Below are 23,655 nucleotides of genomic sequence, written 5' to 3'. Positions count from 1 at the left end.
CGCTCGTTGGATGTGGCAGGGCTTGCAAGCTGCCCAGTGACACAAGCATACCAGACGAGCTAAACTACTTCCATGCTCGCTTTGAGGCAAATAACCCTGAAACATGCATAAGAGCACCAGCTGTCCGGAAGACTGTGACCACGCTCTTCGCAACCGATGTGAATAAGACCTTTTAACAGGTTAACATTCACAAGGCCGCAGGGCCAGACGGATTACCAGGACGTGTACTGCGGGCATGCGCTGACCAACTGGCAGGTGTCTTCACTGACATTTTCAACCTATCCATGTCTGAGTCTGTAATATCAACATGTTTTAAGCAGACTACTATAGTGCCTGTGCCCAAGAACACTAAGGTAACCTGCCAAAATGACTACCGACATGTAGCACTAACGTCTGTAGCCATGAAGTGCTTTGAAAGGCTGGTCATTGCTCACATCAACACCATCATCCCAGAAACCCTAGACCAGACATGGGCAAACTACGGCCCGCGGGCCACATACGGCCCGTTAGGCTTTTTAATCCGGCCCGCCGAACTTGTCCAAATTATAGTAAAAACCTCCTTTTTTTCCCCTTTCCCTGCAATGCCCACGTTTCCCCAATAGATGGCGCACTCAAAACACATTGACCGTTGTTGGAGTGGCGCGTATTTCTCTTTATTTCACTTTAATTTTCACTTCGTTTCACGTCACCATTAAGCCCTTCTGTGAAAATGAGCGGACCAAAGAGAAGGAAAGTGGACAGCGAATGCCGAGTGTTTAATAAGGAGTGGACAACAAAATACTTCTTCACTGAAGTCCGATCAACGGCTGTATGTCTGATATGCCAAGAAGCTGTTGCGGTTTTCAAAGAGTACAATATCAGCCGTCACTTTGCCACGAAGCATGCAAACTATGCTAGCAAGCAGTCAACACAAGAACGGGCGGCTACTGCTCAGAGGTTGGCAGCTAATTTACAGAGTCAACAGAACTTTTTTCACCGACAAACTGCAATTCAAGAGTCAAGTACCAAGGCAAGTTATTTGCTGGCATTCAAATTAGCAAAGGCTAGCAAGCCTTTCTCCGAAGGCGAGTTTTTGAAAGAGTGCATGGTAGAGACAGCAGGTCTCTTGTGTCCGGATAGCAAAGCCAAGTTTGAAAAAATCAGTTTAGCACGCAGGACAGTGACTCGCCGCGTGGAACTGATTGACGAAGATATAGTCAGCGAGTTAAACAAAAAGGCGGATGCTGGTGTTGTTTGGCTCGACCTACGTGTGTGAGCAGACGTTTAGCGTCATGAAAATCAACAAAGCCCATCACAGATCCAAGTTAACTGACCAACACCTCAGATCTGTCCTGAGAATTGCCACAACAAAACTAACTCCAGACTTTGATGCACTGGCAAAAAAGGGAGACCAACAACACTGTTCCCACTGAAATGGTGAGTTTTTCTGCTGTGTTATGAAAAAATGCATATGGGAAGTTTGGAAGTGCGTCTTTTAATTAAGAGCAATGCGCATTTACGCACAGCAGCGGTACAGTAGCTTTATTAACACGCCGCACATCGCTCTTAATTTAAATTTAAATTTTCAGCTGCAGGTAGGATATTTAATACAGCCTATGTCTGTGTGCTTGGCAACGATACACGTGTACTGTTTGCGCGTGAAGGCGAGGGCGTCCGTGGCGAGTTTGTAGAGCGCGCGGTCAGGACAATCCATCCATGATTTTGCGGAGTTTAACACAAGTAGATATTATTGAGCTTGAGTATTTCGTTGTGTAATAATATGTTTTGAATGTTGAAAGTGATTCCATTTTTCAATAAATGTTGATTTCTTTAACTTTGCACCTTCGATTGAAACTTATTAAAAACAGACGCAATCTTGATAAATCACAGTGCGTATGTTATTTTAATCTATTTACATTTCCTCATCCCGGTATCTGCGAAATAGTATGTAAATGCCATATCTTGCATATTCCTTGAGACAAATTTATTAACTGATAAGGGCTATTTTTCACATTTGAAAGACAGTTAATAAATTGGGTTGTAGTGTTCTTACTGTGCTATGAGGTTTGCACACACTACATTTAATGCTTTAGTATATCCGGCCCAAACACTCCCTCCAAATGCTCCTGGCCCGGCCCCTCTGTCAAATGTTAGAACCCATTGTGGCCCGCGAGTCAAAAAGTTTGAACACCCCTGCCCTAGACCCACTTCAATTTGCATACCGCCTCAACAGATCCACAGATGATGCAGTCTCTATTGCACTCCACACTGCCCTTTCCCACCTGGACAAAAGGAACACCTATGTGAGAATGCTATTCATTGACTACAGCTCAGTGTTCAACACCATAGTGCCCTCAAAGCTCATCAATAAGCTAAGGACCATGGGACTAAACACCTCCCTCTGAAGCTGGATCCTAGACTTCCTGACGGGCCACCCCCAGGTGATAAGGGTAGGTAACAGCACATCTGACACACTGATCCACAACACAGGGGCACCTCAGTGGTGCATGCTCAGCCCCCTCCTGTACTCCCTGTTCACTCATGACTGCACTGCAGGCACGACTCCAACACCATCAATACATTTGCCGATGACACAACAGTGGTAGGCCTGATCACCGACAATGACGAGACAGCCTATAGGGAGGAGGTCAGAGACCTGGCCGTGTGGTGCCAGGACAACAACCTCTCCCTCAACGTGATCAAGACAAAGAAGATTTTTGTGGACTACAGGAAAAAGAGATCCGAGCACGCCCCCATTCTCATCGACGGGGCTGCAGTGGAGCAAATCAAATCAAATTTATGTATATAGCCCTTCTTACATCAGCTGATATATCAAAGTGCTGTACAGAAACCCAGCCTAAAACCCCAAACAGCAAGCAATGCAGGTGTAGAAGCACGGTGGCTAGGAAAAACTCCCTAGAAAGGCCAAAACCTAGGAAGAAACCTAGAGAGCAACCAGGCTATGAGGGGTGGCCAGTCCTCTTCTGGCTGTGCCGGGTGGAGATTATAACAGAACATGGCCAAGATGTTCAAATGTTCATAAATGACTAGCGTGGTCAAATGATAATAATCACAGTAGTTGTCGAGGCTGCAACAAGTCAGCACCTCAGGAGTAAGTGTCAGTTGGCTTTTCATAGCCGATCATTGAGAGTATCTCTACCGCTCCTGCTGTCTCTAGAGAGTTGAAAACAGCAGATCTGGGACAGGTAGCACGTCCGGTGAACAGGTCAGGGTTCCATAGCCGCAGTCAGAACAGTTGAAACTGGAGCAGCAGCACGGCCAGGTGGACTGGGGACAGCAAGGAGTCATCATGCCAGGTAGTCCTGTGGCATGTTCCTAGGGCTCAGGTCCTCCGAGAGAGAGAAAGAGAGAATTAGAGAGAGCATACTTAAATTCACACAGGACACCGGATAAGACAGGAGAAATACTTCAGATATAACAGGCTGACCCTAGCCCCCCGACACATAAACTGCAGCATAAATATTGGAGGCTGAGACAGGAGGGGTCAGGAGACACTGTTGCCCCATCCAATGATACCCCCAGACAGGGCCAAACAGGCAGGATATAACCTCACCCACTTTGCCAAAGCACAGCCCCCACACCACTAAAGGGATATCTTCAACCACCAACTTACCATCCTGAGACAAGGCTGAGTATAGCCCACAAAGATCTCCACCACGGCACAACCCAAGGGGGGACGCCAACCCAGGTTGAGAGCTTCAAATTCCTTGGTGTCCACATCACCAACAAACTAACATGGTCCAAGCACACCATGATAGTCGTGAATCGGGCACAACAAAACCTATTCCCCCGCAGGACTCTGACTCTGGCATCTCAAACACTTGGGGTCAACATTTGGGTATATTTTTTCCAATCTGTCATTTGAGTAATGGAGACAGTGCAAAACCTTAAGGTGAATAAGCCCATGCCTTATGCAAAATGATGATGTGTGGATACGCTCAATACTTTGTTGCCATATATCATCAGGTAGTTCGCCACCTATGTCTTGCTCCCATGCAGATTTTGTATTTGCAAAGGAAGGCGGATTAATGTTCTGTATTATGTCGTATAGTCTGGAGATTGTGCACTTCAGACAATTGTTAAGATCTAAGCACCTCTCTACCGAACACTTAGGAGGCTTGAGTGGAAATGAAGGGACATGTTTTTTGGCAAAGCTGTGAGTTTGCAGGTATCTAGAAAAGTGGGTATTGGGAATATTATGGTCAACCCTCAGAGTATCAAATATGACAAATGTGTTATCAACAAATAGGTCACAAAAAAACACCAGACCGTTCCTATGCCAGAACTGGAATGTCGTGTCAATCTGTGACGCTGGGAAGAGATGATTAGATCAAATCAAATTTCGAATCAAATTTTATTAGTCACATGCGCCGAATACAACAGTGAAATGCTTACTTACGAGTCCCTAACAAAAGTTATGGGCCTCTGTACGCCTATGTATACCTACTTACATTTTGGAAGCTAATAGATGTCATTTAGTTAAATATGAGACATAATAATAGCATACAGAAGATACTATTAACATGTACATTTGATTGGTAACAGAATAAATAGCCATATAAAAACTGCAGAATAAATAATGCTGTAATTGAAAATTGTACACACAAGGTAGGCACCTGACCCTTTAAGAGCTGGCATAGATTTTGTACACTATTTTGTGATTTGTACCAAATATATTGTCTTCTCACATTATTCGAACTCCACAATCAATAAACAGCATATATAGCTCTCTCCACACATTTTGGAATTTCTGTGCACCCTTGACAATCGCTAATCAATATCCAAAAACAGCCCCCTGCAAACCTGCACATCATCATCTTCTCTCTTTTGTGGCAACAATGGGAGGGTTTATGGCAGGGGAAACGGTGTTGCAGTAGCCTAGTGTGTGGTGCAGGAATGATGACAAGAGAACCATTCACATTGTATTAAAAAAGGGAACCAGACCGCGTAATTCAAGCGAACCGAACTCAGACCACCTCTCGAGATGGTCTCAGTTCGGTTCGCTTCGGGGGCTCTTTTGAGGGGTCTGAATTCCTTTTGAGTGTTCACACTGCACAGAAAATTAAGCGAACCACACTGAGTTCGCAAAAATTGTCTGAAAGGGACCAAGTGTGAAAACATCTAAAGAGCTTTGCACACCTGGATTGTGCAATATTTACACATGATTATTTTCAAAAAAATGTCAAGCTCTGTCAAATTAGTTGTTGATCATTGTTAGACAACCATTTTCAAGTCTTGCCATAGATTTTTAAGCAGATGTAAGTCAAAACTTTAACTCAGCCACTCAGGAACATTCACCGTCTTCTTGGTAAGCAACAGTGTAGATTTGGCCTTGTGTTTTAGGTTATTGTCCTGCCGAAAGGTGAATTAATCTCCCAGTATCTGGTGGAAAGAAGACTGAACCAGGTTTTCCTCTAGAATGTTGCCTGTGCTTAGCTCCGTTCAATTTCTTTTTAATCCTGAAAAACTCACGTCCTTAACAATTACAAGCGTACCCATAACAGCCACCCACTATGCTTGAAAATACGGAGAGTGGTACTCAGTAATCTGTTGTATTGGGTTTGCCACAAACATAACACTTTGTATTCAGGACAGAAAGTTAATTGCTTTGCCACATTATTTGCAGTATTACTTTACTGCCTTGTTGCAAACAGGATGCATGTATTAGAATATTTTTTATTCTGTACAGGCTTCCTTCTTTTCACTCTGTCAAAAGGGTTAGTATTTTGGAGGAACTATAATGTTGTTGATCCTTCCTCAGTTTTATCCTATCACAGCCATTATCTTTGTAGTGACTGGGTGTATTGATACCTCATCCAAAGTGTTATTAATAACTTCACCGTGCTCAAAGGGATGTTCAGTGTCTGCTTTTTAAATGTATTTAGTTTTGAAGTGCTGTGATTACCGAGCCGAGGTGTCTGTGATTTGTTGAGGGGGACATCTCCAAAACCACCAGCACCCCAATGTACCTGCCTGGTAGTGGTCTGATCTGTTTGTGTTGTAGTCAATTCCTCAAAGGTTGGTTGTCATGCAATACAGTCTGACCTTGTTATAGTAAGGCACGGATGATAGGATGACACCCAGACTCCCATGCAACACCGTTCCCAGCTCTCTCTCTCTCTCTCTCTCTCTCTCTCTCTCTTTCTCTCTCTTCCCCCCCCACCACTTTAACTGGCAGTTTTTAGAAAATAGCTATATTTATTTTTATTACTAGTGTGCAGGCTAGTGGATGGGATTGTAGGGGTAGTCGTGCGGTCCAACGGGCTCTGTCAGTGCTTTCTCCCTCCCTCCACCCTGTGTCTGTCTGAGTAGTAGGTAAAGTGAGGCTAGTGGGCTCTGTCAGTGCTGTCAGTCTCCCAGGCTGGCTGCTGCTCCTGGCTGGTGTTGCTGGCGTGCTAGCATTGGCGTCCTTCTCAGAGCGGATCCCCTCACTGGCTGTCATTATCTCTGGGGCTGGGGGGTGCAGGGGGGGAACAATTACTGCTGAAGAGGAACAGGCACACCAGGGGCACGCATATGACGGGGGATGGGACTATGTGTGTGTTTGTGTGGGTGTGTGTGTATACACACGTGTATGATTGACAGGGGGATGGGAGGAAGGAGGGCTGGCAGAGCAGAGGAGGAGGAGGCGGAGGAGGAGGGGTTGTTAAATGTTCATTTCAAAAATAGAAAACAGATTCTCTATGTAGCTTGGCTTTTATGTGCGCCCACCTCTTGATTGAAACCCTAACGAGCAGCGGGGTAATGTTTGTGAAAATTGGTTCTATCTACGCTACCATTCAAAAGTTTGAGGTCACTTAGAAATGTCCTTATTTTTCAAAAGAAAATCCATTTTTTTGTCCATTAAAATAACATCAAATTGATCAGAAATACAGTGTAGACATTGTTAATGTTGTAAATGACTATTGTAGCTGGAAACGGCTGACTTTTAATGGAATACCTACATAGGTGTATAGAGGCCCATTATCAGAAACCATCACTCCTGTGTTCCAATGGCACGTTGTGTTAGTTAATCCAAGTTTATCATTTTAAAAGGCTAATTGATCATTAGAAAACCATTTTGTAATTATGTTAGCACAGCTGAAAACTGTTGTCTGATTAAAAAAGCAATAAAACTGGCCTTCTTTAGACTCGTTGAGTATCTGGAGCATCAGCATTTCTGGGTTTGATTACAGGCTCAAAATGGCCAGAAACAAATAACTTTCTTCTGAAACTCGTCAGTCTATTTTTGTTCTGAGATATTAAGGCTATTCCATGCGAGAAATTGCCAAGAAACTGAAGATCTCGTACAACACTTTGTACTACTCCCTTCACAGAACACCACAAATTGTCTCTAACAGAATAGAAAGAGGAGTGGGAGGCCCCGGTGCACAACTGAGCAAAAGGACAAGTACATTAGAGTATCTAGTTTGAGAAACAGGCGCCTCACAAGTCCTCAACTGGCAGCTTCATTAAATAGTACCCGCAAAACACCAGTCTCAACGTCAACAGTGAAAAGGTGACTCCGGGATGCTGGCCTTCTAGGCAGAGTTGCAAAGAAAAATCCATATCTCAGACTGGCCAATAGTTTTCAGCTGTGCTAATATAATTACAAAAGGGTTTTCTAATGATCATTCAGCCGTTTAAAATTATAAACTTGGATTAGCTAACACAACGTGCCATTGGAACACAGGAGTGATGGTTGGTGATAATGGGCCTCCGTATGCCTATATAGATATACCATTCAAAATCAGCCGTTTCCAGCTACAATAGTCATTTACAACATTAACAAGGCCTACACTGTATTTCTGATCAATTTGATGTTATTTTAATGGACACATTTTTTTTTAGCTTTTCTTTCAAAAACAAGGACATTTCTAAGTGACCCCAAACTTTCAACAGTAGTGTATCTTCCCTTACGATTAATCATTTTGTTTTCCTCCCCCCCGCTTTTCATGATTCTGATGGAAGCTATACGGAATGAGTGGTGGTAATTAGATGACGAATCAACTATAACTGCTCCTTTGAGGAAGAATCACTGTTCGAATACTGCCCTTGCGTTCTATAGCCTGTTTAATAGAGAAATAAGCGTTTAATACTTTGAAAATGCTCCTCTCAATGCTCCTCTCGGCGTCAACAAGGCAGCCGTAGACAAGACTCTAGCTGGATGGTGTACATAACAGTGTCATGGCAGGGTGTAGCACTGATGATGATGATGATGACGATGACTATAATGATCATGATGACTATGATGATGATGACGATGACTATGATGATCATGATGACTATGATGATGATGACGATGACTATGATGATGATGATGATGATGATGATGAACCAGCAGCAGTCCTCTGAATGCATCAAGGGCTGTGTATGAGCCTCAGGGAAGGTCACGGTTAGTGTGAACTTGTCCCTGTTCTTCCACCTAATGTGTGAAGATACATTATGTGATGTGCAAACAGGGCACCTATAGGTTAGACACAAACGCATGGCACACACATGAACATGCATCACACACACACACACACTTTCAGACTCAGAGCCTGGAGTCTAGACCATAGGTAGGCTTAGTCATCATGCTAGTGTGTGGGTGGCCCACAATTATAGCTCTCGCCTCTCACCCTCATCGGCACTAGACATTGTTCCATTTAAATTGGCTGCACTGTCTCGATCTGTACATGGATTGCGGAATATAGCTCAGTCAGTATGAGAATCCCAATGTGTTAAATGTGTCTTTGAGAATCGATTTCCACTTCCCTCTGATATGATTAACACTTGTTTCAGTGTTTTAATATCTAGTATTCGTCAGTATCTCCTAGCTAGAAAATAGAATAAGATTAAATACATTTTTTGCCTACAGTATGAATAGTTACTGTTAGCCTGTTTTATAGAGCCCCAGCGCAGAGGATACTAATTGGTTGTCGAGCACAGTCTCACGAGGCTCATCCTACTGCCAACTGCAATAAGTATAGACTTCACAGAAGTGAGAAAGGAAAACTGTCAGGGGAGAACTGAGTTTTATAACCTCTGTATTGCTTTCCTTCACTTATTTGACGTGGTAAATTGTATCACTCAGGCGTTTGTCTTCCCTTGTTTAATTAGCTGCCGTTGGTGGAGGCTGGAGCCCTATGGTTGTCATGTTTAATAAGCTGCTGTAATGACTGGGATGTGACGAGCTCGTCAGCGAGCAAAGGGACTGTGTGAGCGTGTGCGTGTGCGTGTGTGTGTGTGTGTTTGAGTGCAGGTGGTGTGTCCATAGAGACACAGCATCGTCACACTGGACTGGAGGCTGATGTGGGGACAAGGGGAAATGGGAATTGGTTTCGATGAGACATGGCAGAACGGTAGAAGAGTTACGCTGCGTATCTCTTCTCTGTGCAGGCAAGTGGAATACATAGAAAATAATTGGCTAGTACAGTGCCTTCAGAAAGTATTCATACCCCTTGACGTATTCCACATTTTGTTGTGTTACAGCCTGAATTCAAAATGGACTAAATTGTTGTTGTTTTTGCTCCCATCTACACACAATACCCCATAATGACAACATGAAAAGTATTTTTTTTTTTTTAATTGTAGCCAATTTATTGAAAATTAAATACTGAAATATCTCATATACATATGTATTCACACCCCTGAGTCAATACTTTGTAGAAGCACCTTTGGCAGCGATTACAGCTTTGAGTCTTTCTGGGTAAGTCTCTAAGAGCTTTCCACACCTGGATTGTGCAACATTTGCCCATTTATTATTTTCAAAATTCTTCAAGCTCTGTCAAATTGGTTGTTGATCATTACTAGAGAACCATTTTCAGGTTTTGCAATATATTGTCAGGTAGATTTAAGTCAAAACTGTAACTTGGCCAGTCAGGAACATTCACGGTCTTCTTGGTAAGTAACTCCAGTGTAGATTTGGCTATGTGTTTTAGGTTATTGTCCTGCTGAAAGGTGAATTCATCTCCCAGTGTTCGGTGGAAAGCAGACTGAACCAGGTTTTCCTCTAGGATTTTGCCTGTTCTTAGCTCCATTCTGTTTATTTTCTATCCTGAAAAACTTCCCAGTCTTTAAAGATTACAAGAATACCCATAACAGGATGCAGCCAGCACTGTGTTTGAAAATGTGGAGAGTGGTACTCAATAATGTGTTGTATTTGATTTGCCCCAAACATCACACTTTGTATTCAGGAGAAAAAGTGAATTGCTTTGCCATTTTTTTCCAGCATTACTTTAGTGCCTTGTTGCAAGCAGGATGCATGTTTTGGAATATTTTTATTCTGTACAGTCTTCCTTCTTTTCACACTGTCAGTTAGGTTGGTATTGTGGAGTAACTACAATGTTGTTGATCCATCCTCAGTTTTCTCCGATCACAGCCATTAAACTCTGTAACTGTTTTAAAGTCACAATTGGCCTCATGGTGAAATCCCTGACCGGTTTCCTTCCTCTAGAGTTACCAGCCTCAGAAATCGCAGGCCAAATAAATGCTTCACAGAGTTCAAGTAATAGACACATCTCAACATCACCTGTTCAGAGGAGACTGTGTGAATCAGGCCTTTATGGTTGAATTACTGCAAAGAAAACACTACTAAAGGACACCAATAAGAAGAAGAGACTTGCTTGGGCCAAGAAACACGAGCAATGGACATTAGACCGGTGGATATTTGTGGTGGGGACGCTATATTGATGATGTTTGCCTGTTTTGGTCCGGCTCAGAAGATGAACTTATTTCCTTCCACCAATACCTTAACAGCATTAACCCTAACATCAAACTAACTATGGAATACAGCAAGGATAACATTCATTTTTTGGACCTCGACATTAGTAAAAATGACAACGGTTATTTGCACACATCAATCTTTAGGAAGCCTACAGATGGAAATACCATTCTGAGAGCAGACAGCTTTCACCCCAAAAGGCTAAAAGAAAATATTCCATATGGCCAATTCCAAAGAGTCCGCAGAATTTGCGATCAGGAAACAGACTACAGTGTCAAATCTGCTGAATTGGAGAATCGCTTTTTGGATCGGGGCTACAGCGTTCAGGTCCTGAAAGATGCAGGTATAAGGGCTGGATTACTTGACAGAGGGAACTTGTTACGAAGAGGAGTGCCTCGTGATACATCAAAGAGAGTGTATTTTGTTACAAAATACAGCACTGAAGCAGAGAACATTAAAAGAATCATTAAAAACAATTGGGGAATCATCCAAAGTGATACGCTACTACGCCAAATCTTTCCTGAACCACCAGTCATAAGCTTTAAGAGATGTCCTACCCTAAATGACAAATTAGTCCACAGTTATCTTCCGGGTGACTCTCAAAAAACTTGGCTTGACCACAAACCCAAGGGCTCTTTTAAATGTAACCAGTGCAACCATTGCAGTAATATTGTACAGAAAAAGTATTTCGTTGACACAGCTTCTAAAATGGAATATTACCTCAAGCATTTTATTAACTGCAAAACCACTCATGTCATCTATAGATTAGAATGTCCACAGTGCAAGGTGTTCTACATTGGACGGACAAAGAGACGCCTTCAAGATCGCTTGGCGGAACACAAGTACGCCATACGGGTAGGCAATGAAGACTACCCCATGGCTAGGCACTATTAAGTCCTTACATCATGGCAATCCTGCCTCCCTACAAGCTATGGGTATTGATCATGTTCCAGCCTCTATTAGAAAAGGGGACCGTCTCAAACAGTTAAACCAAAGGGAAAGTTTTTGGATTTACAAACTACAGGCCACTAAGTACCCTGGTTTAAATGAAGATATGGATTTCTCACCCTTCCTGTAGGGTTGTGATGGGTCCATTTTGCTGTCATCTAGTGGACATTTTGCTCTATTGCCCTCAGCTATGTTTGGACTGTTGTTCATGTTTTGCTGTGTTCTAGTATACTGTGGAATATATTGCTTTCTTGTTCTGGACACTTCTCCCAGTCATATTTAAGGTTAGAACTGCCTCTCTGGGTGTTCTGATGCTTCTAGCTTGGAGTTGTATGCTCATGATAACATAGCTACAGTATTTCACCTTTTCATGTGTATGTTATTGCTTACTAGGTGTGTCCAATTTGGTAACCACTCCCTCTTCTAATTAGGGCTAATTGGAAAAGCCTTTCAAAAGAGGACATTGTGTACTTCTTTTTCTATACTCCCTGACGAAGGCCATGCAGCCGAAACGCGTCGGTTTTTAAACAACTTAGTTTCTATTGAACATGCCATACTAATAAAGGCATTTTAATTAATTATATGAAGAGTGCCTTGGTCCTCCTTTCTTTTTGGTGGATATTTGTCCTTTGGTTTGATGAGTCCAAATTTGAGATTTTTGGTTCCAACCGTGTCTTTGTGAGATGCTGTGTGTGTGAACAGATGATCTCCGCATGTGTATTTCCCACCGTAAACAATGAAGGCAGGTAGCCTAGTGGTTAGAGCATTGGGCCGGTAACCAAAAGGTTGCTAGATCAAATCCCAGAGCTGACAAGGTAAACATCTGTCGTTCTACCCCTGAACAAGGCAGTCAACCCATTGATCCTAGGCCGTCATTGTAAATTTATTTTTTTATTTTTATTTTACCAGGTAAGTTGACTGAGAACACGTTCTCATTTGCAGCAACGACCTGGGGAATAGTTACAGGGGAGAGGAGGGGGATGAATGAGCCAATTGTAAGCTGGGGATGATTAGGTGGCCATGATGGTTTGAGGGCCAGATTGGGAATTTAGCCAGGACACCGGGGTTAACACCCCTACTCTTACGATAAGTGCCATGGGATCTTTAATGACCTCAGAGAGTCAGGACACCCATTTAACGTCCCATCCAAAAGACGGCACCCTACACAGTGTCCCCAATCACTGCCCTGGGGCATTGGGATATTTTTTAGACCAGAGGAAAGAGTGCCTCCTACTTGCCCTCCAACACCACTTCCAGCAGGATCTGGTCTCCCATCCAGGGACTGACCAGGACCAACCCTGCTTAGCTTCAGAAGCAAGCCAGCAGTGGTATGCAGGGTGGTATGCTGCTGGACAAATAAGAATTTGTTCTTAACTGACTTGCCTAGTAAAATAAAGGTTAAATAAATAAATCAAAATATGGTGTGGGGATGCTTTGCTGGTGACACTGTATGTGGTTTATTTAGAATTCAAGGCACACTTAACCAGCATGGCTACCACAGAATTCTGCAGCAATATGCCATCCCATCCGGTTTGGGCTTAGTGGGACTTTCATTTGTTTTTCAACAGGACACTGACCCAACACACCTCCAGGCTGTGTAAGGGCTATTTTACCAAGAAGGAGAGTGATGGAGTGCTGCATCAGATGACTTGGCTTCCACAATTACCCGACCTCAACCAAATTGAGATGGTTTGGAATGAATGAAGGAAAAGCAGCCAACGAGTGCTCAGCATACAGTATGTGGGATGTCCTTCAAGACTGTTGGGAAAGCATTCCAGGTTAAGCTGGTTGAGAGAATGCCAACAGTGTGCAAAGCTGTCATCAAGGCAAAGAATGGGTTCCTATTTGAAGAATCTCAAATATGAAATATATTTGGATTTGTTTAACACTTTTTTGGTTACTACATAATTCCATATGTGTTATTTCATAGTTTTAATGTCTTCACTATTATTCTACAGTGTAGAAAATAGTAAAAATAAAGAAAAACCCTTGAATGAGTAGGTGTGTCTGGTGACTGGTACTGTAGATATATATATATGTGACTATTATGCCATTAAAATAAACAACCAGTTTCCACTTCTGTCCCCCCCCCTTGATCCCTGAGGCATAGTCTATTTCAGAACACATAGAGGAAAGTGCTCTTTTTCAGGTTAGCCCTTGGGTCGCAGTCCCTCTGCTGCATGCACAGGCGTGTGTGTGTGCGTGTGCGTGTGTGTGTGTGTGTGTGTGTGTGTGTGTGTGTGCAAGCATGTATATACAGTATGTGTGTATACGTGTGCACGTGTGTGCGTACTGTATGTGGTCATGAATGTGTGTGTGCCAGTGGTGTTGACTTGTCAGCCTTTCTCCCCTCTCTGGCCATGTTATGTTGAAGCAGACAGCTGTGGTGTTGTGTAGCCTGTGGAGCTTGACGCCGCTTGCTCCTGTTCTAATGTGTTTTGACAGAACAGTGTTACGGTGGCTCTCGGTTGCCATCTGCAGTGGGAAGGAGGTAGTGGTGCATGACCAGTGATTATGAGGGATTAGGGGACTGTGGTCGCTCCGACTGCAGTGTGTCTGTGTATGTGTGTCCGTGTGTGTATTGTCGCCCCCAGACTGCCATTCCATTCCCACTGTCGCCAGCCTTATTTTCAGTATTGGAATGAGATTTAAGGGGACATTTTTGACCCTCTCCCAAAGTGCCTATTATCTGCAATCTGCTGACTGTTCAATCTTCTAACAACACTACAGTACAGTATGTATGTTTTTATAGCTAGTGTTTTTTATTGTCACAGGCTGTGGTAGTGTTATTAGTGCTATATATTGCTGTTTTCCAAAAAGGTACATGTAGCGGAGGTCATTTGAAATCACGCTCTGGCAAGTATTGGCCTTGACTATGTATAAAACCCATTAGTATCCCTTGCACCAGAGTGATTTCCCTTTGATCTAATGGCAATAGCTCCTGGTTACGAAGTCCCCCTGTTACATACACACATTGACAAAGCATCAACTTATCCTAAGAGCTATATTTTGCTCATAAAATACTACTGATCATTCAGTTGTTTCTGTCTGCTCCTTGTGGTAAACTGCTGCTCCTGCTCAGTGTCTGCTGGAGGTATGGCTGTTGTTCTCTCCATCACCACAAGGTGACTCTGTGGAGACTGAGTACGGTCCTCTCCTGTTTCCTCCTTTGTTTTCTTCCTCATCCTTTTTCCATCCTTCATTCTAAATCATTTTTTTCTTGCACCCCCTTCAATCTCTATCACTTTTTTATTACATTACCTATATCATTTTCTTCCCTTACTGGACTCAGTCCTCCTTCACTTTTCTTCGTGCAATTGCTTTTCCTGGAGTTGCTATCTATTGATCATTCTAAAGTGTTTGTGACAGGCTGTCTTTTTGTCTTTCCTTGTATTATCCTCTTCACTGTAGGACAACATAAAAGGCTGAGGGTTCAGTAATGTTGGATAATATACTGTAGGCCATGGTGAGGAGTGGAGGTTCCATTTTTGTTTTGGTGTTATAAATGAGCTCCTATATTAAGTGCATACAAGCATCCTAGTGTTCATTAATTGCAGTGCACCTGTTCATATGCCTGTGGCTGTTGGTCTGGTGGTGCCACATCAGGTGTTGTGTCTACACTGTAAAAGACTACTCACTTTAGATGAGACATGGGAGTGATTACTGATTATAGGAGTGTCAGATCTGGTGGCAACTGCGAGCGTCAAGCATTACTGAGATTTCACAGTATGAATAAGTCATCCAACACTCTTGTTTTGTAAATTAATAAACCTCACCTCAGTGATCCTATGCATTAAAAACCTTCCAATTTTCGCCTAAAATGACATACCCAAATCGAACTGCCTGTAGCTCAGGACCTGAACAAGGATATGCATATTCTTGATACCATTTGAAAGGAAACACTTTGAAGTTTGAGGAAATGTGAAATTAATGTTGGGGAATATAACAGATTAGAGCTGGTAAAAGATAATACAAAGGGAAAAAAAATGCTTTTTTGTATTTTTTTTGTACAATCATCTTTGAAATGCAAGAGAAAGGCCATAATGTATTAATCCAGCCCAAGTGCAATTTAAATTTTGGCCACTAGATGGCAGAAGTGTATGTGCAAAGTCTTAAACTGATCAAATGAACCACTGCATTTCTGTTAAAACTGTTGTATCAAGACTGCCCAAAGTGCCTAATTGGTTTATTAATAACTTTTCAAGTTCATAACTGTGCACTCTCCTCAAACAATAGCATGGTATTCTTTCACTGTAATAGCTACTATAAATTGGACAGTGTAGTTAGATTAACAAGAATTGAAGCTTTCTGCAAATATCAGATATGTCTATGTCCTGGGAAATTTTTGTGTTACTTACAACCTCGTGCTTAACGCATTAGCCTACTTTAGCTCAACCTTCCTGCTGGGACCCACCGATCTTGTAGAGGTTATTAATTCATAATGGGGTAAAGACACTTTACACTACAAAACTGTTAATACACATTATATTTTGGTGCACAGAATGACAGCTGTGGCAATGTGCAGTGATCAAAATAAATCTTTGATCACACCCCCCTTTGAACATCTTGCAAGTTATGTAACAATTAGTACAGCTACACTAGCAACAGAGGCACGCGTCTACTGGGTAGAATGGTTTGATGACGTCTTGAGGCTGAGATGCAATGGACCTCACATCTCCAAATGATGGAGTGCTGCTCAATAAAAATAAGCTCCCAGCACTTTCTCACGTGATTGTGTGATGCAGAAAGGAATGGAAAGCAAGTCTACCTCGGTCTATATTGCCGCAGAAGTGTGTTCAGGATTCAGTTTTGAATTTCAGTCGCTCCGTAGGCTGGTATTGACAACAGAGGGGTAACATATTGGTCATTCTCGGCTGGGGGTAACTTGGGAGAGGGTGAACGATGGCAGGCGCTAAACTCACGCCGTCTCCTTCGGAGATAGACCCAGACGTCAAGACCGAGGCGACGAAAACACCGGAGGAGCCGACTTGGGTCAACCCGTTGAAGCCGATACGGACGATGGGCTCTTTTGGGAGTGATGCTGGGCAAAGGTACCGCACATTGACCCGCATGAAGCCGCTGCATGTCTCGGACTAAGAGCACCAGTTCGATATCAAACCTGCAGCATCCTCAAACCCGTTGTGCTTCAAGCGCGCGGGGCAAAGCGCAGTCAAATTGTATCCCATATAAGCTATTTATTATTATATTTAGGCAAATGATATGAATTGACCTTTGTAATGATACTTTCGTATCTAATATATAGCCTACATTCCTTAGTCGATTAAATCTTTTGCAAAAATGAAAATAACAAATCGCGATCTTTGTTTTCCAGTCTGTTGATAGGTTAAGGCTATATTGACACATGTTATGCGCGATTTATGAAACTGATTTATGACGGATTGTCAAAGCTGACTGCACGCAATGGCACTGTTTGTTACATTTGCGGAAATTGGCACTGTGTGTGCCACCCACTTGTAAATTCTATTTTTTCTCAGCCTCCTGTTTAGGTTTTTCTGGGTTTTTCTTTATGTCTGCAGTTTGATTCCTGTGCATCGCTTACATAACTCCGATGATGCTGCGGCTCTTTATAGACCGTGCAATTGCTTTATTGATTGCATGGATGATATTGACACAATTGTATTGATATTTTGCTCATTCAAGGGATTTAATCGATTTAATTTCAATGATAGACATATACTTTTCAGTAAATTAGCAGACGCTCTTAATAACCGGAGCGATTTACAGGAGCAATACGCGTTAAGTGCCTTACTCAAGGGCACATCGACAAAGCCCTGTCGGCTGGGCTCGGGGATTCGAGAATTCTAACCAGAAACCTTTCAGTTACTGTCTGCTTTCCAATGCAAACCACAGGGGATTGTGAGTGAGTGTGAGTGAGTGAGTGAGTGAGTGAGTGAGTGAGTGAGTGAGTGAGTGAGTGAGTGAGTGAGTGAGTGAGTGAGTGAGTGAGTGAGTGAGTGAGTGAGTGAGTGTGTGTGTGTGTGTGTGTGTGTGTGTGTCTGTGTGTCTCTGTGTGTGTGTGTCTCTGTGTGTGTGTGTCTCTGTGTGTGTGTGTCTGTGTGTCTCTGTGTGCAGCCTATGTGTGTAGCCTAGGCTACATGTGTGCCAGAGCACATCAGCAACTACAGTGGAGTAGCCTTACCTTTACTCCCCAGCCAAGTCACATGAGATGCTTCTCTCTGAATGGGACTGCACGGTTTCATTGAGGGGGAGGATATGCAGGCAGCGTACATTGGCCTGCCTGAATAAAAGTCAGTATGGGTGTTAAAATGCTCTCTTTAACATTCTCATCCCTTCTCACCGTTTCTCTTAGCACTTTACTGCATAATTCAATGAATGATGTTGGTTGTGCAGAAACGTGCAACAATGTTTTGAGTCTGCTACAGTATTTTTTGCTGTGTAGCAAAATCCAGAGGGGCAAAGTAAGGTTGAGCTTGGTGCAGGGTGTTAAATCTTTCAATAGTTGCAGAGAGTTGTGCCAAGTCAATACAGTTAATTACAGCAGTTTTAACATTATTAACAGTTACATATGCCTGTAATGTTTAGTTCTGACATGCATGCACATTGGATCCACTTACCTGTGATTTTCCAATGTCACTGGCTTCATTAACTATTCCGAAATATTGACACACGTATGTTAATCGTTTTCTGTATACCATTACAACAATAATTATGTCAAAGCGAATGCATTATTGCTGAGGCTATAGTATACTGCCTTACTGCCGCCTGTGAAAACTGGACAGTATAGTCTGTAGGCAGTATATGTTTCTATTTCAAAGGCACTATCTCTCATAAATAATACAGACTGAGGCAGAAATCAAGAGGCCCACTGCTGCACCAACAGCAAAATGCATCAGGGGGCTTTTTGTGGAGTCTAAAGTAAAGTACTGTAGCTGGTATACCATAGAGCAGGGGTAGACAACCCTGGTCCTCTGGGGCCACAGGTACTTCATATTTTTGATTTAACGTGAAAATCTGAGGCCCACACTCGATCCTAACCCGCAAATATAGAAAATGTGCTGTACGGTCAGAGATGGTGGAACTATTTTTTGACAGGCCTTTTTTAGATATATCTATGTTTCTGCTTGTAATTTCCAACATTTATGCAGGCTATTTGTTAGTCAGGCTATTTGTTAGGGGTTGCAGGTAGCATAGTGGTTAGAGTGTTGGGCCAGTAACCGAAAGGTTGCTCGATCGAATCCCGGAGCTAACAAGGTAAAAATCTGTCATTCTGGCCCTGAACAAGGCAGTTAACCCACTGTTCCCCGGTAGGCCATGATTGTAAATAAGAATGTGTTCTTAACTGACTTGCCTGGTTAAATAAAAATATGGTGTGGGGTGCTTTGCACCCTCACAATAATTAGATACATGCAGCTTTTCTTCTGTTATTACTAGAACGCTAAATATATCCTTGCTCACCAGAATAATGTCATAAATAGATATGCTTCAATCCTGTTGACATCGGAAAGTTTGTTTTCTCTTTCTATTTCATATCTGCTTCTTTCGCGCAGCAAAGACGTTTAGAGAAAATGCAATAGGCCTAACTCTAAAACAACGAGAACGCCTTTCCATGCAAAATTTCATCAGTTTGACCAGTTTTAAGGAAATTAAAAGCTGTTAAAACGACTCAACACGCTTGTTTATAAGATTTCGGTTCAGCTTGGATGCATATTTTATGTGGTTGAAACACTATCAGCGTTTATGATGCTGATAAAGCTGGCACCCTTTACAAACGGTCCCTAACCGCGCATTCATTCTCTCAACATCCTATAATACATTAATAATATTTCTCCACTCCTGTTCCTGATTAAAAATGTATACTTGGTGTATCATTTTACTGCAAGAAATGCTTAATTCTGCAGGAGTTAATATCATATTAGGTCAGAGTTTCCCAAACTCGGTCCTCGGGACCCCAAGGGGTGTACATTTCGTTTTTTGCCCTAACAAAACACAGCTGATTCAATTTGAATTCCCCCTCTTGTGACTGTCAAATTTGTATAGCGCCTCACGATCATTATACATAACATACATATCATCCTCTTTTACCACTTCACCAAATCTTTTCCAAACATTAGACTACTGTTCTGGTCCTCTCTTCTATTTATTTTCAACAGTAGAAGCTACCAGGCCTCTGCAGATCTTCTTCTCCTGTCTGCCCTGCCTACTTTTTATCCCCTGTTGTTGTTTCCCCATGCTGTCAGCCTTAGGCTCTGAGACAGAGATGATTAGGAAGTTTAAAGAGCCCTGTGTGTGTGTGTGTGTGTGTGCGTGCGTGCGTTTGTCCACATGCTAGTGATGCGCGGGTCAGCTGTTTCCCCCGTGTAACGGATGTGAAATGGCTAGCTAGTTAGCGGGTACGCGCTAATAGCGTTTCAATCGGTTACGTCACTTGCTCTGAGACTTGAAGTAGGGTTGCCCCTTGCTCTGCAAGGGCCGTGGCTTTTGTGGAGCGATGGGTAACGGCGCTTCGTGGGTGTCAGTTGTTGATGTGTGCAGAGGGTCCCTGGTTCGCGCCCGGGTCGGGGCGAGGGGACGTACTAAAGTTATACTGTTACACCCGCCCGCAATTGCTAATAACACATCCACAACTGCCGGACTTGTGAAAATCTGAGGCCCGCACCCGACCCTAACCCGCAAATATAGACAATGCTGCGTGCAGTCAGAGATGGCGGAACAATTTTTTGACAGGCCTTTTTACATAGGACTATGTTTCTGCTGATAATTTCTGACATTTTGGTAGGCTAGATGCAGCTTCTCTTCTGTCATTACCTGTTGCCCTAGAATACTACATAAACCCTTGCTCACAATAATAAAAGTCATAAAACATTGATAGAAGGAATGCTTAAATCTAGTTGACAGTGGTAAAGTTTGTTTTCTCTTTCCTCTTTCATCTCTGTTTCTCTCGTGCAGCAAATACATTTAAGGCCTAATGGAAAACCTCAATACAGCCTATAGATATGGATTGCACAAGAATGATACATTTATGGATTTTTAATGCATTGTTTTCTCTATATTCAACCTGTCTATCCGCCACGTACTCATCCTTCATCCACGCAGATATAACCGCGGGGACTGCGGGTTATGAGTCAACCCGTGCATCACTAGTGCTTGTGCACGTGTATGTGCATTCATGTGTGTGTGCTTGCGTGCAGGGACAAGATAGTGTTCCTCAGATGATTATGATAATGGTGGTTATGACTCTAAGCCCATGCAGCTTAATATACTCACAAAAGCCTCAGAGTCATCGTGCACTGATCTACATACACTGGAGTGAGAATGAGAGTAAATCGTCCCACTTTTGTTGAGTGTACTGTATGCAGCCAGGCACAGCACAGTTTTCACTTAATAGCCTACTGTGTTGATTTACTGCTGCGGCATGGAATGATAAACACAGTAGAATATAGCAGAGATTGTCTGAGTCATTTGTAACATCCGTTATCATATTAGATAGTCAAACAGAACCACACATTAGATAGTTAGTCTGTTGTGCTGGTCTTTTATGCATTGATCTTGTATGAAATTGAAAGGGAAAGGGGGATACCTAGTCAGTTGTACAACTGAATGCATTCAACTGAAATGTGTCTTCCGCATTTAACCCAACCCCTCTGAATCAGAGAGGTGCAGGGGGCTGCCTTTAATCAACATCCACGCCGAGGCTCTCATTTGCATAATAGTGTCCATATCATTTAATTTTACACTTATATTTTACATGTCCATATATTGTGTGACAAACATTTTATAGTACAAAAACGTTATATTACTGTATCTGTGACTGCAACAAAATTCCCACTTCCCATCACTTTTAATTTGCTTCCTTCAGACAGAAAGGATGCTGTCAGTCAGTCAGTCAGTCAGAGTTCTGCATGGGAAGGCAATGAAACATGATCAGCGTGAGACCTGTCCTCTACGTGTTCAGTGTTCAGCTCCAGAGAGGATGGAAGTAAGGAGAGATGGAAGAAAGTAGTGAGAATCCATAATATGACCCATCTCCATTGACCCACCGCTCCATTCCTCCACACTCCTCTCTGTTTAGTTATTCATTACGCCATTATTTAAATGCCTAGGAACCCCCTCAGTGCCGTGCTAGGAAGCGTCACGGTACATTCATACCAACAGCTGGTCGGAAGGATGTAGGATGTAAACAAACAGTGTAACCAAGACTTAAAGTAAACTAATATAGTAGTTTTCTTTCCAAGGATACAGGAAGTTGATACTGTAAGATCTTGTTCTTTTATACTGTAAAATATTTGTACGATATTCTGATTATGGGACTATTAGGATTATGGGATTATAGGATTAATAGTACTCGCTTCCAAAGCATGTGCCTTATATCATGAAATTAAGAAGCTAGAATAATTGTGCGCCACTCTATCCCTATAGAATCAATTGAGATGTTACTCAGGTTTGATACATTTGGGATAAATCATAATTTATATAATGGTTATGGGAATATGCTATGTTCTATGCTTCCAGTCTGTCCCTTAATGTTATGAAACAGAAATATTTTTTGCAACTGTATCCATGTAGATCAGGCTTTCCCAAACTCAGTCCTGGAGACCGCAAAGGGTGCATGTTTAGGTTTTTACCCTAGCACTACTACTAGCTGATTCAAATCATTAAAGCGTGATGATGGGCAAAAAACAGAATGTACACACCCCTTGGGGTCCCCGGGATCGAGTTTGGGAAACGCTGCTATAGATGTTACTCAGGTTTGACACAGATCATGAAAAAATCAATTGTGTGTACTCTTACAAAAGCTATTGAGATGTAACTCAGATTCAATATACTAAGCTATAGGTATAGAAAAACGTCATACTTAATCTGAATTCCCTCTCCAGAATCCTCCTCCACCCTTCAGAGCACCAACTGGGCTTTCACCTCATTGCGATCATTAGATCTTTATCTTCACACCAACTCACCCATTCCCGCATGAAAAAAATACTTTACTAAATACTATACTATGGTATAAATACTATTGTAGGTCGCTGGTTCGAATCTCCGAGCTGACTAGGTGAAACATGTGTAAATGTGCCCTTGAGTAAGGCACTTAACCTTAATTGCTACGGGTCTGCTAAATGACAAAAAGGAATGGCTTGACCACAATGCTCTGGCCTCAATAGTAATAAGAACTTTTGTCTAGGGAATAGCTGGAGGATGCTGATGACGGATTGCAGGGGGATTTGTTGCTGTGCAGGCCGAGGCTGCCGCTTTTCTAATTGAAATGAGGAGAGTGCTGTGCTTGAAAAGACTGAACGCAATGTTCTTTCGCTTTGTTAGTTCTCTGCCTTAGTTTAATCTCTTACAACCTCCCCAATCCTCTCTTCAGCCCCCTGTACCACAATTGATTATGTATAGGCTTATCCTATTCAGCTGTTGTTCAATGTAGGGCCACTACTATCGTCATTCACACACTACACTGTATGTTGTGCCAGTCATTATCTATTAGTGCAAATTGCCCATCCAGTTGGCAGATTTTTTTTCATTTTTGTAAATGCAAATGATATCCCCATACCTCAAGTGCACCTTTTTAATAAATCCAAGAGCACCTTTCCAAGGGGTTACCTAGTTAAAATGCAGGAGCTTGTTAGTTGATTGGACTCAATGCTGTATTTTTTATTCCTTTAGTGGGAGGGAGAGCATGAACCAAGTTATTATCCAGGATCCCTTCTGGGATGTTTTCTTATCAATCCATATCTAATCCATTACTCTATATCTGTGCTCAAATTGGCTATTTACTCAATTTAATAGAAATGTTGGTTGCACCTTTAACTGTAATTAGCGTACTACCTAATCATCAAGATCTTAGAAGTTAACACACACTCCATTAACTGCTGTCTTCAGTATACTACCTCTTTACCTACTGTATTTATTTATTTATTTTGCTCCTTTGCACCCCATTATTTCTATCTCTACTTTTTTTTACTTGCTATATTGTATTTACTTCGCCACCATGGCCTTTTTATATTTTTATTTATTTATATATATATTTTGTTTGCCTTCACCTC

General features: G+C 42.3%; 1 protein-coding gene across 9 annotated transcripts in view; it reads left to right on the top strand.

Annotated features, from left to right (window-relative positions):
- Positions 1 to 23,655, top strand: part of kcnt1b (potassium sodium-activated channel subfamily T member 1b) — a 108,303-nt gene that overhangs the window by 15,203 nt on the left and 69,445 nt on the right. For 2 of the 9 annotated variants that reach the window (XM_055920326.1, XM_055920325.1), the window contains exon 1: positions 16,234 to 16,683. The exons of 5 other annotated variants lie outside the window; for them this stretch is intronic. In XM_055920326.1, coding sequence (XP_055776301.1) covers positions 16,535 to 16,683 — 149 coding nt within the window. In that variant the 5' untranslated portion in view covers positions 16,234 to 16,534. Of the gene's footprint in view, positions 1 to 16,233; positions 16,684 to 23,655 lie in introns of those variants that run through there. 2 more of the 9 variants (XM_055920330.1, XM_055920329.1) reach the window with 1 other exon arrangement.

The sequence above is a fragment of the Salvelinus fontinalis genome, chromosome 4 (assembly GCF_029448725.1).
Source record: "Salvelinus fontinalis isolate EN_2023a chromosome 4, ASM2944872v1, whole genome shotgun sequence".
Classification (NCBI taxonomy): Eukaryota; Metazoa; Chordata; class Actinopteri; order Salmoniformes; family Salmonidae; genus Salvelinus; species Salvelinus fontinalis.
Note: the sequence above shows the minus strand (reverse complement) of the source record. Positions and strands in the feature narration are given on the sequence as shown.